General features: G+C 33.4%; 1 protein-coding gene across 1 annotated transcript; it reads left to right on the top strand.

Moving 5' to 3' along the window:
- The first annotated feature begins 10,862 nt into the window (after window positions 1-10,862).
- LOC111403644 (VIN3-like protein 2) lies at window positions 10,863-14,013 on the top strand. The gene is made up of 6 exons (XM_023032225.1): window positions 10,863-11,003; window positions 11,119-11,207; window positions 11,999-12,028; window positions 12,617-13,295; window positions 13,501-13,805; window positions 13,924-14,013. Exons 2-6 carry the CDS (start codon window positions 11,186-11,188, stop codon window positions 13,929-13,931), a joined length of 1,044 nt encoding a protein of 347 aa, XP_022887993.1. The 5' UTR covers window positions 10,863-11,003; window positions 11,119-11,185; the 3' UTR covers window positions 13,932-14,013.
- Window positions 14,014-14,188: the final 175 nt, after the last annotated feature.

A 14,188-nucleotide genomic window follows, 5' to 3' on the forward strand; every position in this document is an offset into this window, starting at 1 on the left:
GTCCATTGACCCTGACTAAGGATTGTAACCTTAGCGTCTAGCCTGTCCAACCTATTCTCCATACTAATTATCATGCGCTCAAATCGCTACATCATATCGTCTGTATTGTTATTTGATTTCCCATCCTACTCGAAGTGGATCTTTCCCATTCTGACATTCTCACAAATTTTCGGTCTCACCAAAATTTCATTCGGGAATCACTCAATATTAGGCTTTACCCTCAATTGAACTCACCACTCAGCCTTTTACCTCTCAATTACTTCCAATCAATGATCTTAAGAACAATTAGTTGGAGTAAAATTGTGGGGTAACAATTGAATTGTTAAAGATTCAAGATTAGGAAGTTGAAGGACTAAGCAATTAAATAAAAATTTTGGAGGGACCAAAATTTTTTTTCTTCTTTTAAAACCCGTGAACAGTACAGGAACATACATGAATAGTAAAAGAGTTTTTTTTTTTTTAGAAAAACAGAAACACAATTAAACTACCTAAAATTTTAGATTTAAGACTCAAAACTAATGGAAAACATGAAGATCAAAACAAAGAATCCAAAACAAGGAAAAAAAACAAAGGAATATAACTTTGATTCTAGTGCCTAACCTTTGATACCACCTGATGTGAACCCGGTAGCAAGAACACTAACGAACCCACAGAAGAATGACACAAACCCCAAGAAAGCCAAAAAAAAATCAAAGTTTAGGACTCAATTCACAAATTTGCAGACCAAACAATCAATAGTATATTAAACTATTGATCTTTTAATCACGAAAATTATAAATTTAATTCGGATTTGGATTTAACCCAATCAATTAATGAATCAAACAACCCTAAGATAACAAAGATACGAAGTACCTTTTGATTACAAAATTAATTAAATCTTACCCGAGTTGTTGAACGTCACAAGATGTTGAATCTTGATAAGTTCAGATTTGTTCCACATAAGAACAAGGATTGGAAGCAAAAGCCTCCCAAATTAATTTCTCAAATATCAAAGTCTTGGAATACAATAATGAAATAAATTTCCCATTTATGCTAAAGTCTAGAAAAAAAAACCTGATTTAAGAGTCCTAAAATAATAAACTTGCCAAAAATAAGAAATTGAGTCAAAATAGGATTCTCGCTAGAAAATTGCAACTTTGGTCTCGAAGTATACTATGCGGCCGACTTTGTCCTAACCTAGATCATATCAGAAAGAGTCATCGGATTTACACTAGTCTATTGCGTATCTAATGCTTGAACAGAAAAACAGAAATATTGTCGCCCGTCTGTCGTTGGGTTCTCACTGAGCGGCACACCGGTCGCTTACCTGTCACCAAATTGGCGCTTGAGTGATGTTGCTACGCCTAAAACTCTAGTTCTTATTTTTTTAAAAGTTTTATCTGGCCCGTACTACCTAATTACCTTATATTATATATACCCAAGCCTAACACAAATTTACAGGTGGTTGTTTGTGATATGCTTTCTCCATAACATCATTCCTAGATTCAAGAACACATTCAAGCCTTAGATTAATTCTTTGATTCTTGAGTTCATTCAACAACAATTTTGGAAAAACATCAAATTCATATTTTCCAAAACATCCACTTTCTACATACATGCAGGAATGTACTTTCTCAATAGCTTTCAGAGTTTTCTAAAAATTAAGGGAGGTTAGACCAGAAGCACAAGAAAAGTACAAGAATACGGAGTTCTTGATGGTCCATGATAGATAGACAATTCCAAAATATCGAAAACATTTGTGATTGAAGCACGTTCCAACAAGCCTTGGAGATTGCAGGAATTAAAACAGAGAGTCTAGTGGATTTATTAGGTTGGGTTATACTAAAGTTCTTATAGTTTATAGTGAAGGTTACTGTCTTGGTCCCAAAGTTTTTACCAAGTTGGATTTCTTCATCAATAGTTCTTGTTTTCTTTATTGCTTTTATATTACAAATTGTGGCAATTCAATATAGGATAAATTGACTTGATTGACTAAACATATAGAACAATTAGTAAGTGACTTATTGCTGTTAATTGATAATTTTAATTCTGTAGTTCTCATCTATTCACCCTTCTCTAGGTGATTTTAGGTTGAACTAGTAACTTTCAAGTGGTATCAGAACTTTTCAAACATGAAAAATGAGACAATCATGTCTTCAATAAAGATGATGAATCAAGACCTTGTAAAGGTTGATAGATTCAACGGGGTCAAACTTTACAAGATGGAAGCACAAGTTAAAGTTTCTTCTTACAACCTTAAAGATCTTTTATATCTTGGATCTAGACTTGGCAACATTGTCGGAACCATCCCCAAATGACACCAACGAAACAAGGGCTGAAAGGAAGAAGAGATAAGAAGATGCATTGATATGTAGAGGACACATTCTAAACGTTTTCTGCAATCGCTTCTACGATATCTACACAAATAATACCTCGGCAAAGAAGATATGGGAATCCTTGAAAACCAAATATAAGGCCGTGTAGGAAGGTACCAAAAAGTTTTATATTTCTACTTGCCTTTGTTAAGACAAGTCCATGAATTGAAAATCATTTTCAATAAAATGAAGGCCGTAAAGATAAATCTTTTCTAAATTTTTCAAGTTGGTGCAATCATTGCATAACTACTATCTTCATGAAAATTATAGGACGAAAATTCTTCACAATTCCCAAGATTATTTTTTGAAAGAAATTCAAGAACATCTTCGAATTGACGAAAAGTCAAGGGCATGAGATGGGAATGAACATATTTTGAGGATACTTCCAAAACCCATGCTGTGGATCAACCAAACAAATACAACAATGATTTAAAGAAGGGAAAATCCTCAAACCCAACAAAGATAATAAGAAGAAATTCAAAATTTCTTGTTATATGTATGGCAAACTAGGACATTATACTCGAGATTGTAGATATCGCAAACAACCAATGCAAGAAGACAAAGTGAAATCCATTGACCACATCATTGATACTGCGAGCATTGTAAATTTGATCAAATGAAAGGTTCAAGGATGATGGTATGATATTTGTGCCATCATACATATATGCTATGATAGATCCCTTTTCTAAATCTATCAAGAAGTGGATGACGATCAGACTAAAATGGGGAATGAAGTCCAATCAAAGGTTGTTGGTAAAGGAAGTATAGTCTTACAATTTACATCCGGCAAGAAGACTACAATAATAAATGTATTACATGTACGGGATATTAATAGAAATCTTGTAAGGGTTGATTTGTTGGGAATAATGGGGATAAAGTCCACATATGAGTCAGGTGAACTTATATTTTCTTGGAACAGTGCATTTATTAGAAAAGGGCTATTCCAGTGATGGAATGCTCAAACTTTGTATTATTACAATAATATCAATAAAAATACAAATTTGAATTATGTTGTTGAGTCTATTTCTTTATGACATGATAGACGAGGACATGTTGGCTTTTCTACTTTATAAAAATATGAAAACCAAAATGATTTCATATGGAAACATAGAACATAATAAATATGAATTATGTGTTAAGTCTAAAATGATTAAGAAATATTTTCATAGTTTTGAAAGGAAATCTAATTTGGTGAAGTTATTTCATTCCAATATCTGTGAATTAAATGGAATGTTAATTAAATGAGGTAATAGATACTTTATAACTTTCATAGATGATCATTCTAAATTTTGCTATATCTACTTGATGAAACATAAAGATGGAACCTTTAACATGTTTAAGACATACAAAGGCAAAGTAGAAAATCAATTAAATAGAAAGATTAAACACTCATAAGTAGTAGGAGAGGTGAATATTTTTCTAGTAAATTTAATTCTTTTTGTGAACAACATGACATAATACGTCAATATAGTGCACCTAGAACACCTGAACAAAATGGTTTAGTTGAGAGAAAGAATATGACACTAGTCGAAATGATAAATGCTATGTTATTAAATGCTAAGTTGCCATCTAACTTATGGGATGAAGATTTATTAAGTGTGTGTCACATAGTTAATAGGATTCCTACTAAAAGATTTAAAGTTTCTCTATATGAATTGTGGAAAGAGAAAAAAACACACATTGGTTATTTCAAAGCGTAGGGATGTATTGCTTATAGTAAGAACACGGATTTTAAAAGGACTAAGTTAAGTCATAGAGGGATCAAAAAAGCATTGTAGGATTTGCCCAAAATAGCGAGATATATTATTTATTAAAGTTAGGTTAGTAGTTAAAGGTTATCGGCAAAAAGAAGAAAATATTACTTTGTACATATGTACAAATTGCACAAATAACATCAATTAGGATAATATTTGCTTTGGCTTCGGATTTTACAACAACGTTCTTAAATGGAGATCTCAATGAGAAGGTCTATATTGAACAATCGGAAGGATTTCTTTTACCCAAAAATGAGGACAAAGTATGCATGCTAATAAAATCCTTATATGGATTAAAATAAGCACGAAAGAAATGGCTCTGAAAATTTAACTTAGCAATAATGTCTTTCGGATTTAAACATAATAGTATTGATAAATGCTTATACTCAAAAGTCTGTGATAATCATATTGTACTCATTTGTTTATACGTGGATGACATATTGATCGCGAGCAATCAAATGCAATGTATAAAAAGAAATAAATAGGTTTCTATCTTCATTATTTAAGATGAAGGATCTTGGTAAGTAGATACCGTATTAGGTATCAAATCACCAAAACTAGTGGGGGTTATATGTTAAGCCAATTACATTATGTTGAAAATGTGATTAATAAGTTCAAACACTTAAACTTTAAAGAGGATAATACTCCATTTGATCTAAATTTGAAACTTATAAAGAGTGATGGAAGAGCTATGGCATAACTTGAGTATGCAAGTGCAACCGGGAGTCTAACCTATGTTGTACAATTTACAAGACCTAACACAGCATTTGCAATTAGTAAACTTATTCATTTTGCTAGCAATCCCAAGTAAATAATACTGGAAGGTTATCAGGCAAGTTCTTGGTTACTTGAAGAAAACCAAGGATCTAGATCTCCAATATTCTAAGTTTTCTACAATATTAGAAGGATTTACGGATGCTAGTTGGATATCTAGTGTTTGTGAGAATAAATCAGCTAAAGGTTGGGTATTCACCCTTGGAGGAGGTGCGGTCTCTTGGAAATTCAAGAAACAACATGTATTACTCACTCAATTATGGAATCCGAATTTGTGGCATTGACTAAAACTAAAAATAAGCTTAACATCTTAGAAATTTAATGTATGAAATTTCATTGGGAGAAAAGAGTAATTTTTTCATATTTATCTTGTGTGCTAGTCAGGCCACTTTAGGTAAAGCATACAATAAAGTATATAATGGTAAGTCTAGATATAGAAGTCTAAGACATGACCATGTGAAGAATTTAATCAAAGATGAAACAATTATGTAAAGCCAAAATGAGAATTTGGCTTATCCGTCCACTAAACCGCTCTCAAAGGAATTAGTGCGAACAACAACTAGCAGGATGTGGTTGAAACTCTATAATTAAATTCACCAATAACGGCAACCCTACCTAACTATACTAACAAGTATACTTTAGGTTCAAATGGTGACAACAAGTCATTCGATAAGTTGATAGATTCAGCACTTATTTTTCCTTTTAAAACCCTGTCATAGGTTACAAGTGCCAATTTTCACGACTAGGACGGTTCAGTTCTATAACTCTTAATAAAATTTAGATCGGTGGATCAAGTATCTCTAAAAGTGACAAAGATATTACAAGAACTTTACCTATATAAACTTCATGATTGTGCCGCTTGAATAGAGAGTTTGAGTTTTTCTCTTAAAAGTTTATGAATAGGAGAAGTGCAAGGCCATAAAAGCGTAAACAAGATTGTGTAAAACTTCGAATTCTTGATACTTGTGTGTGTGATTTCACCGATAACATCACAAGCAATAATAGATTCAAAGCTTTTATGCTACCTAGAATTTCGATGATTACTCTGTGAGATTTATAATAATGTTGGATTCAAATTGAAAGATATCCATATTCTATGCACAAGTATCATTAAACTTAAGTTTGAACTCATTTTATATTCGAACAAGTGGGTTTTGGAATATTTGTCAAATGACAATGAGAAGTGATGATGGAAGTGATAACCATAAAAAAACAAGGTGAAGGTTGAAAGTTGGATTGGGCAACTGCCAACTGCCCGGCCTTGTGCTGCAATTACAGTGGTTATTTTGTTGAACTGGATGGGTGCCCAATTTTATGCTGGGTGGCCAACTTTAACTGTTGGCTGCTTAAATTCTGGCGTCGTTTTGAAATGTTTCACACCCTTTGGGCTTGATTTTTGCACCTTTTTGTACATGTTGATTATAATTCTATATATATGAGCGATTTTCATAATTGAAAACATATTACAAACATAAAATACATTAACCAACATCCAAAGTCAAATATCAAACTAGTTTTCTATAATTTTGTTCTTCAATTTCTTTTTCCATGTGTGTTTGCTTGGTTCAAACTTGGATTAAGTTTTATTTACTTCACAAACTATTTGTCATAAAGCCTTCAAGCACTTACCCCGGTGGTGGCAAATATCCTTTGAGGACAGCGATTTAAAATCATGTTCAAACCTTCATTTTGTTGATTTCTTCTCGTTGGTTTTATTTTCGTTCTTCATCAACCTTGTTTAACATTTTATTGTTGTCTCCTCAAAACCAAAACCTCTGACGCTGGATATAGTGGCGTAACCATGGATTAATTGAATCCATATTTGGAGGAACCCCAATTGTACAACAACTGCCCCCAAAGATGATTATTCCACCATATCGTACGCTTTGCTCATGTTTAATTAAGTACAAGAAAGCCTTTTCTACAGTTTTATTGTTTTTCCATTATATGCAGTGACTCGGAAGTAACAATCACAGTACCAGTAATATAGTCTGTCATATACGAAAGCACTTTGATTTTCAGAAGTTAAGTCAGGCAAAATGTTCTTAAGTCTATTGGCTAGAAATTTTGAAACTATTTAATAGGCCACATTACATAAGCCAATAGGTCTATAATTAGCTGCATACTCAAGTTTTGCTTTCTTAGGGATCAATTCTAAATTAGGAATTAATGGCTATTACTGATTGACTATTATTCAGCATGTTATTAAGAAATATGTTTATCCCTTTACATCCTTGTCAAATTCTACTTCAGTATTGTTTTGGTTATCAAAAATGCGCCCAAAATCTTTTTCCAGAACCTTAACAACCTATGTCACCCCCTTCCATTGATCATCCCGATCCTTAGTTATAGAAATTTGGTATATTCAATATCCACTTGATGCTTGGGCATGTAAATGTTTTGCATTTTCGTCGATGGTTGCAACTGAAATTGTTCATCTCGATCCTGTAATGTTGCTATTGACTCATCAAAAGCCCTTAGTTTCCTCATATGACTTGCATTTGTTATGAAACAAAACAAGTTACAAGAATCACTTTGATACCACTTGTCGTGAATTGATAGCAAGATAATGACAATAATGAAATAAATAAGAACAAAAATAAGAATCAAGATTTATGTAGAAATCTAAGACAGGAAAAAGCAACAGGTGGAGGAGGAGAAATCCACTATATTCAATAGCAGTTGTATTTATAACAAGATCTTAATACTCTCCATTAAAATCTAAAACTCTAAAGATATTGTATGAATATCATGGGAACAATACAAGTCATGACTTGTGTATATAAACCCTAGAAACCAAGTTGTAGATGAATAGGAGTCCAAAAGTGCTTCAAAACATAAAATGGGTCTGGGCTGGATAACCTTGTTGTTAGAGCGGCAGCGAGTGACAACTCAGCCGCTCGAGCTCTAAGTGGGCGATGGGCGTGACAAGTGAGCAACAACTCTCTGTAGAAAATATACAGGCATTGCTTGAGAGGCTAGCTAGTTACAGGCTAACGAAAATGCGATGACATTTCTTCCAGGTCATAATTTTGATCTTTTCAAGATCACTTCAACCAAAACTTGAATAATTGCTAGAATTTGGGTCAAACTACAACAACATTATTTGGAGAGATTTATAAACGTGCAAACTTATCACTTTGCGTTTTGAGTTGCCCTCAACGTTCCCAAAATTTTGTTTATATGGTTAAAGTTAGGATATAGAAGTAAAGCTTCTATTGGATAAAGGACAAGGGGTTACGATATTTTGCACTTTCTGCCACAAATCTCCATGCTTGTTATCTTTACAATCAGACTAACAAAACTAATATGCCCCTGCAAGTAGGATCTCAACATGACCTCCAACTCATTTGTCTACATCAATATTAATCTTTCACTCTTCGGTTGCTATGCACAACAAAAATACTCTACATCCAATGCCCATTCACTAAATAGATAGGTTTAGACACAAAGACAGTTTCGGAAAAAATCTACAAAGAACACATGACGTAAAGTTTCAACATAGGCAACTCATGGCTTTCAAAGGTTTAGCATTGTAGAGTCCATTTTTAGGTCATTATCATGGAGAGCTGAATTCTACCAAGAATCTACATTGCAAAAGTATAAATAAGCACTCTTTCTTCCAAGATTTCTTTCCTTGATATTTACTTATACATGCGCAATGAAATTTAAAATATTCCTTCAATGATCTTCTTTGTGTTTAAATAAAAATCTTGATTAAAATTTACCTTTAGTAAATTCTTCAAACTTATTTTCAAATCTTGATCACGAACAATCACGATCTCTGCTAAAGCACTCAAACTCTAATTATTCATTTATGAATGTTTAAGTGGACTTAATCAACCATTAAACTTTAATTTTCTATGATGTTTCAACATGACAGTTATTTAATTATCAAGCACAGGAAACAATCTAATTAATTAATTCTTCAAAAGTCCCATACTTGTTAATTAATTAATTCTTACTTTCATTCATCTGGTTCTCGTATTTTGTGTGTGATTTATTAGATTCCGATCATTATGTCGAGCACCGACAATTATTATTTTGATATAATCTTATTAATTTATCGTTAATTCACCTAAATTAATCTATTCACATCCGTCATCCTCGATTGACATCTAACAATGGTCAAGATGATACACGTGATGAAAAATATTACGTGGTGTGACAAGCAAACTATTTCATTTATCGTGGAACTATAATCCATTTGTCAATATAACCCGATCAATTACGAGACATGGAGATGTATTAATCTCAATTAACCAATCATATTTTTCATTCCACTCTTAAATCAATAATTATCAAAATTCTTTTCAACTTATACTTACTTTCGTCAAGGGTTTCAATATTAGCGTAAGCGGAGGAAACACGAGTCATTATCTCTTACTATCTAAAAGTGACTAATTCTTTATTGATTATTCACAACATTTATATGATTTTTGTTATACCCGAACAATGACATATTCACAACTCTTGGTAAATCAACATCCAATATCAGCAAAAGTATGTTGTCCCTCATATAAGATACTATGACGACTTCAATTCGAAAGATATATTCAACTACCGAATTTTAAATATTAACAACTGACACTGAGATATGTATCCTCGTAGAATCTTTGCAGTGGATTTCCAATGTTTTGTTCTCTTAGCGAAACATACATATATCTTTTAAATATAATCATATTTTAACTTGTGAGATCAACTACTCACTTCATAAGTGAGATATGGACATCCTAATCTTTCAGTAATAATGACGTGTATCGATCATGAGTAATTTAATATTCAATTATATGTAACTTGAATCTTACAATCATAATTCCTTGTGATTAACAAGTTATCAAGATTCGAATCTATGAACTTTATCAATTTAGTTTATTGGAATAATAATTCAATTAAATAATAGATCTGCCATAAATAAAATGCATCAATCAACATATTAAAAATATTTACATCTTAAAATCGATTGTATCTAAAACATAATACTTGCACTTGTCTATTCTAGTAAACAATAATACTATTTAGCACCAGTGGTGTTAGAACGTCAGTTTAGATTGATATTAATTAATAAATTCAATAAAAAATAAAATTAAGTGATTCATTTTATTATACTTTTCACTTAATTTCACATTAGTGTCACTTTTGATATTTTAACATCAATTATACTAAATAAAATTACTCTTTGATTAAAAGGTTCAAATAGGCCATGTTCTTCAATGATGTACAATGATTTCTCGTTGTCAAGTTCAAAAAGTCAAAAATCCATGCCAACTAATACCTCAAACCCACTCATTGAGAGGGAAAAAGGATATTCAGACCAAATAGGTGTTCGTGATCCTCAATAGTACAATAAACACCCTTTTTTCTATCATGGTTAGGCAGACAAGTATTATGTTGGTTTAATAGTGGTAGGAAATTGACCAACAATCTCGTTAACCCTACTATAAATAATCAATTTTAATGTATTCCAAAGATCATATTAAACGGAAACAATCGGGTCAATATGGTTCTACTTAATTTTTATTCTTAAAAACAAACATTTTTGATGTCCATAATTTTGATATGATTTACGCAGAATTAGTCTATTGTCATTGGTGGACAAAATAAAAAATGTGCCAACCGTTAACGTGACATTGCCTCGTCAGTAAGTCAAAAGGTAAAATGCTCAACGATGACGATTTGACTTGCTGTCATCACTGTTGAATTGTTAACGATGATGACTTGACTTGTTCCACGTCAGTTTTAGACACAATAAGCTCATGCTCGCAGTAGGCAGGGGATCATCCGTAATGATTTATGATGTTTCTAAAATGCCACAACATAGGAAATTGAACAACACATTGTGTGTTAAGGTCCAACATTTGTACTAACTAATAGTTGGGGGCGGAAAAGGTAAAATAGACGTACATATTCGGCCGCTTTTGTTTCTCTGTTGCGTTGCTTAATAGTGTTACTCTTCACCTCTCTCTCTCTCTCACACACACACAGAGACAGAGACAGAGACAGAGACAGAGACATTATTATATGAATATGGTGCTTCGGGTGCTGAAAACCCCACGTTAAGGACCCATCTCTTCATGGATTCCTTGCTAGTGCCTCAATTTTCACCCCTCGCATCTCATTGGTACTCGTATTACCCCACCACATCCCTCCCCCTTCATCTTTATGTATACGCATGTATATGTGTATATGCATGACTCTCTTTATTGTGTTTCTGGGACTGACAAAATCTCTTTCAGGCTGAGAAACACCAGCCTTATGGCGTAATGCGGGCATAGTTTTTTGTTATTGAAAGAATTGTAAGCCATGGATGCTTCTTCTTTGGAGGGTAAAAAATCTCTCTCTCTCTCTCTCTCGTCTGTTTTTTCTTTTCTTTTTTTCCTTTTTTTTTTTAAATTTTTAAATTTTTGGTTTTTGTGTTCTTTTTTTTTCATAAAAAACATTAAGCGTTTCGATACTTTCGATGAGAAAATTTTGGATCTTTATTTACAGATATTGTGGATAATGGGTCATATAATTCATCTTGGATAATGGGTCATATAATTCATCTTGGATAATGGGTCATATAATTCATCTTGGATAATGGGTCATATAATTCATCTTGGATAATGGGTCATATAATTCATCTTGGATAATGGGTCATATAATTCATCTTGGATAATGGGTCATATAATTCATCTTGGATAATGGGTCATATAATTCATCTTGATCTGTTTGTTAGACTTATTCCATGCGTGATTTAGCTTTTTATTTTAATGGATTTTGGGATTATTTTTTTTATTAAACTGAGACAATCCACCCACCCACGCACGCGCATACAACTCACACACAGACACAGACAAAGTAAATTTTTGCTTGTCTCTAGCTTTATTATGCATTCATTATAAGTAATTATGTCAGAATTTATGCTTACCTAATTATTTTAGAGGATGCCTATAAGAGAGGAAAGAATGAAAATTCTTAAATATGCCAAAGAAATGCCAGCTGTTTTGCTGTATTTTTACTTTGAAGACTGGTTAACTAGATTGTTGAAATGTATTTATGTATAATTTTGTTGAAATTGACGTTTTCTTCTTAAAATATTGAATTGATTATTCGTTGTGGCACCTGTTGCGGAAGTTCATCGTGGGGGCATTATGGAAGTCAAAGGTGAAGTTTGTGTTACTCCGATGCTTTTTATTGAAATAGTTTATAATGGTTTATACCACCTAATTGCTATATCATATTCGTTCACTAGTTTGAATAGGCTAATCTTTTTCAATTTTTGACGTTTTTTTTCTTGAATCTTGAATTTGGGGTTTTGAGCGAAGGCTTTGGTTGCAATGTCCTGATTTATGTGCTCGGAAGAACTGTTTTTTGGACATAAATTTGGAACTTCTTGCCAATATTTTTTCTGTTACTTGTATTTCGATTACCGTTAATCCTTCTTCTTTCTTTTCTTATGGTGATTGTGCTGTAGCCAAAGAATCACATATCGTATTAAGAGAGATTCCACTTGCAGTCTGGATCAAAACCTTTTAGATTTCTAGCATTTTGCTAAGTAAATCATCCAGTTTACTCGTAATTGAATGCACCAACTCAATGGAAAAAACTAGAAGTCTGCATGCTATCTTACAATGTCTCACCAGTATTTGTATCTTTTCCTCCTCGTGGGTTTCGACAAATAACTAATGATTGCATTACATGTTCTATTAAAGAGACCATACAGCTGCTAACTCTAGCATTTTTTGGCTCCAGAGTTGGTATTTGATTCATCAAAGTGCAGTAAGTTAAGCTTGGAGCAAAAGAGAGTAGTAGTATATGAGTTGTCGAAGTGGTCAGATGGTGCAGCAGATATTCTACAAGCATGGAGCCGTCAAGATATCCTGCAAATCCTCTGTGCAGAGCTCGGGAAAGAAAGGAAGTATACGGGCTTAACAAAGTTAAAGATAATCGAGCACCTTTTGAAAGTCGTGTCTGATAAGAAATCCCTGGTGCAAGGAACTGCAAGTCTCCCTGAAAGACAGCCTTTATTAGACAACGGTGAAATGACTCCCAAACGGCAAAGGAAATCTGATAACCCGAGTCACTTACTTTCTGCAGCAAATACTGATGCATCTAACATTGCTGATGGTGATTTAATTAATACCACTTACTGCAAAAATTCAGCTTGTAAAGCTAAACTGAATCGTGAAGATGTGTTTTGCAAAAGGTGTTCGTGCTGCATTTGTCGACAGTATGATGACAACAAGGACCCAAGCCTGTGGTTAGTTTGCGGCTCAGACCCTCCATTTCAAGGCAAGTCATGTGGCATGTCGTGTCACCTTGAATGTGCCCTGCGGCACGAAAAATCTGGGATCACTAATAATAGGCAGGATAAGGGACTTGATGGGAACTTTTGTTGTGTATCTTGTGGAAAGGTGAATGATTTGCTCGGGTAAATGTCTGTCCTTGGTTCCCTCTTTTTTCCTTAACTTTTCATTTCCATGTACTATTACTGCAAAATTACAAAACTTGGGTTGCCTTGCTTTTCTGTAGGCACTCATCTTTTTTTCATTTACTTAATTGTTATATCTTATATAACATGAGGAATCAAAATGATTCTAGCGAATTTTTTCATCTTATAAAATAATATTATGCAGCTCATGGAGAAAGCAACTAACAGTGGCTAGTAATACGAGGCGTGTGGATATATTGTGCTATAGACTCTCCTTAAGCCGAAAGATTCTTGCTGGAACTAAGCATTACAAAAATCTATATGGAATCATTGATGAAGCAGTGAAAAAGCTTGAAGAGGATGTCGGTCCTTTAACTGGTTTACCTGTGAAGACAGCAAGAGGAATTGTAAACAGGCTTTCATCAGGACCAGAAGTTCAGAGATTATGTGCTTCTTCAGTAGATTCTCTCAACTCAATAATTTCTAACAGGGAGTCCGATATACCTTCTGGTACATCTCTCTATTTCTCTCTCCCCATTTTCGAACACTTAATTCCCTATTGAATTTTTTCAAGTGCTGGTTCCATTTCGAGGCAAGCTATAGCCATATCGCTCATTCTGGGATTAAGTTTTCTAGGTACCACTATGCTTGCTGCAAAACTTGTCAGATTTGAAGATAACAACATTAGAGAGAGAGAAATGCATCAAGCCCAGTTCCAGACAGGTAACTCTCAAAGTGAAGTAGCAAATATAAATTCTACGAACGTGGAAGTAGAGCAAAGTCAAAGTCCGGCCACCAACTGTAGCGCCCTTTCTAATCCTTCTTCAGTGGAAGATGAAACTAACAATGTCATGCCATGCAGCAACATGGACAAGACTAGAGGTGATAATTAT

The sequence above is a fragment of the Olea europaea genome, chromosome 11 (assembly GCF_002742605.1).
Source record: "Olea europaea var. sylvestris chromosome 11, O_europaea_v1, whole genome shotgun sequence".
NCBI classification, from domain to species: domain Eukaryota; kingdom Viridiplantae; phylum Streptophyta; class Magnoliopsida; order Lamiales; family Oleaceae; genus Olea; species Olea europaea.

Excerpts from the sequence above, each read along its gene's own strand:
- LOC111403644 (XM_023032225.1), top strand. The coding sequence starts at position 11,186 with ATGGATGCTTCTTCTTTGGAGG. Across the intron at positions 11,208-11,998 it reads GGATGCTTCTTCTTTGGAGG|TTCATCGTGGGGGCATTATG; the intron begins GTAAAAAATCTC and ends CTGTTGCGGAAG. Across the intron at positions 13,296-13,500 it reads AAGGTGAATGATTTGCTCGG|CTCATGGAGAAAGCAACTAA; the intron begins GTAAATGTCTGT and ends AATATTATGCAG.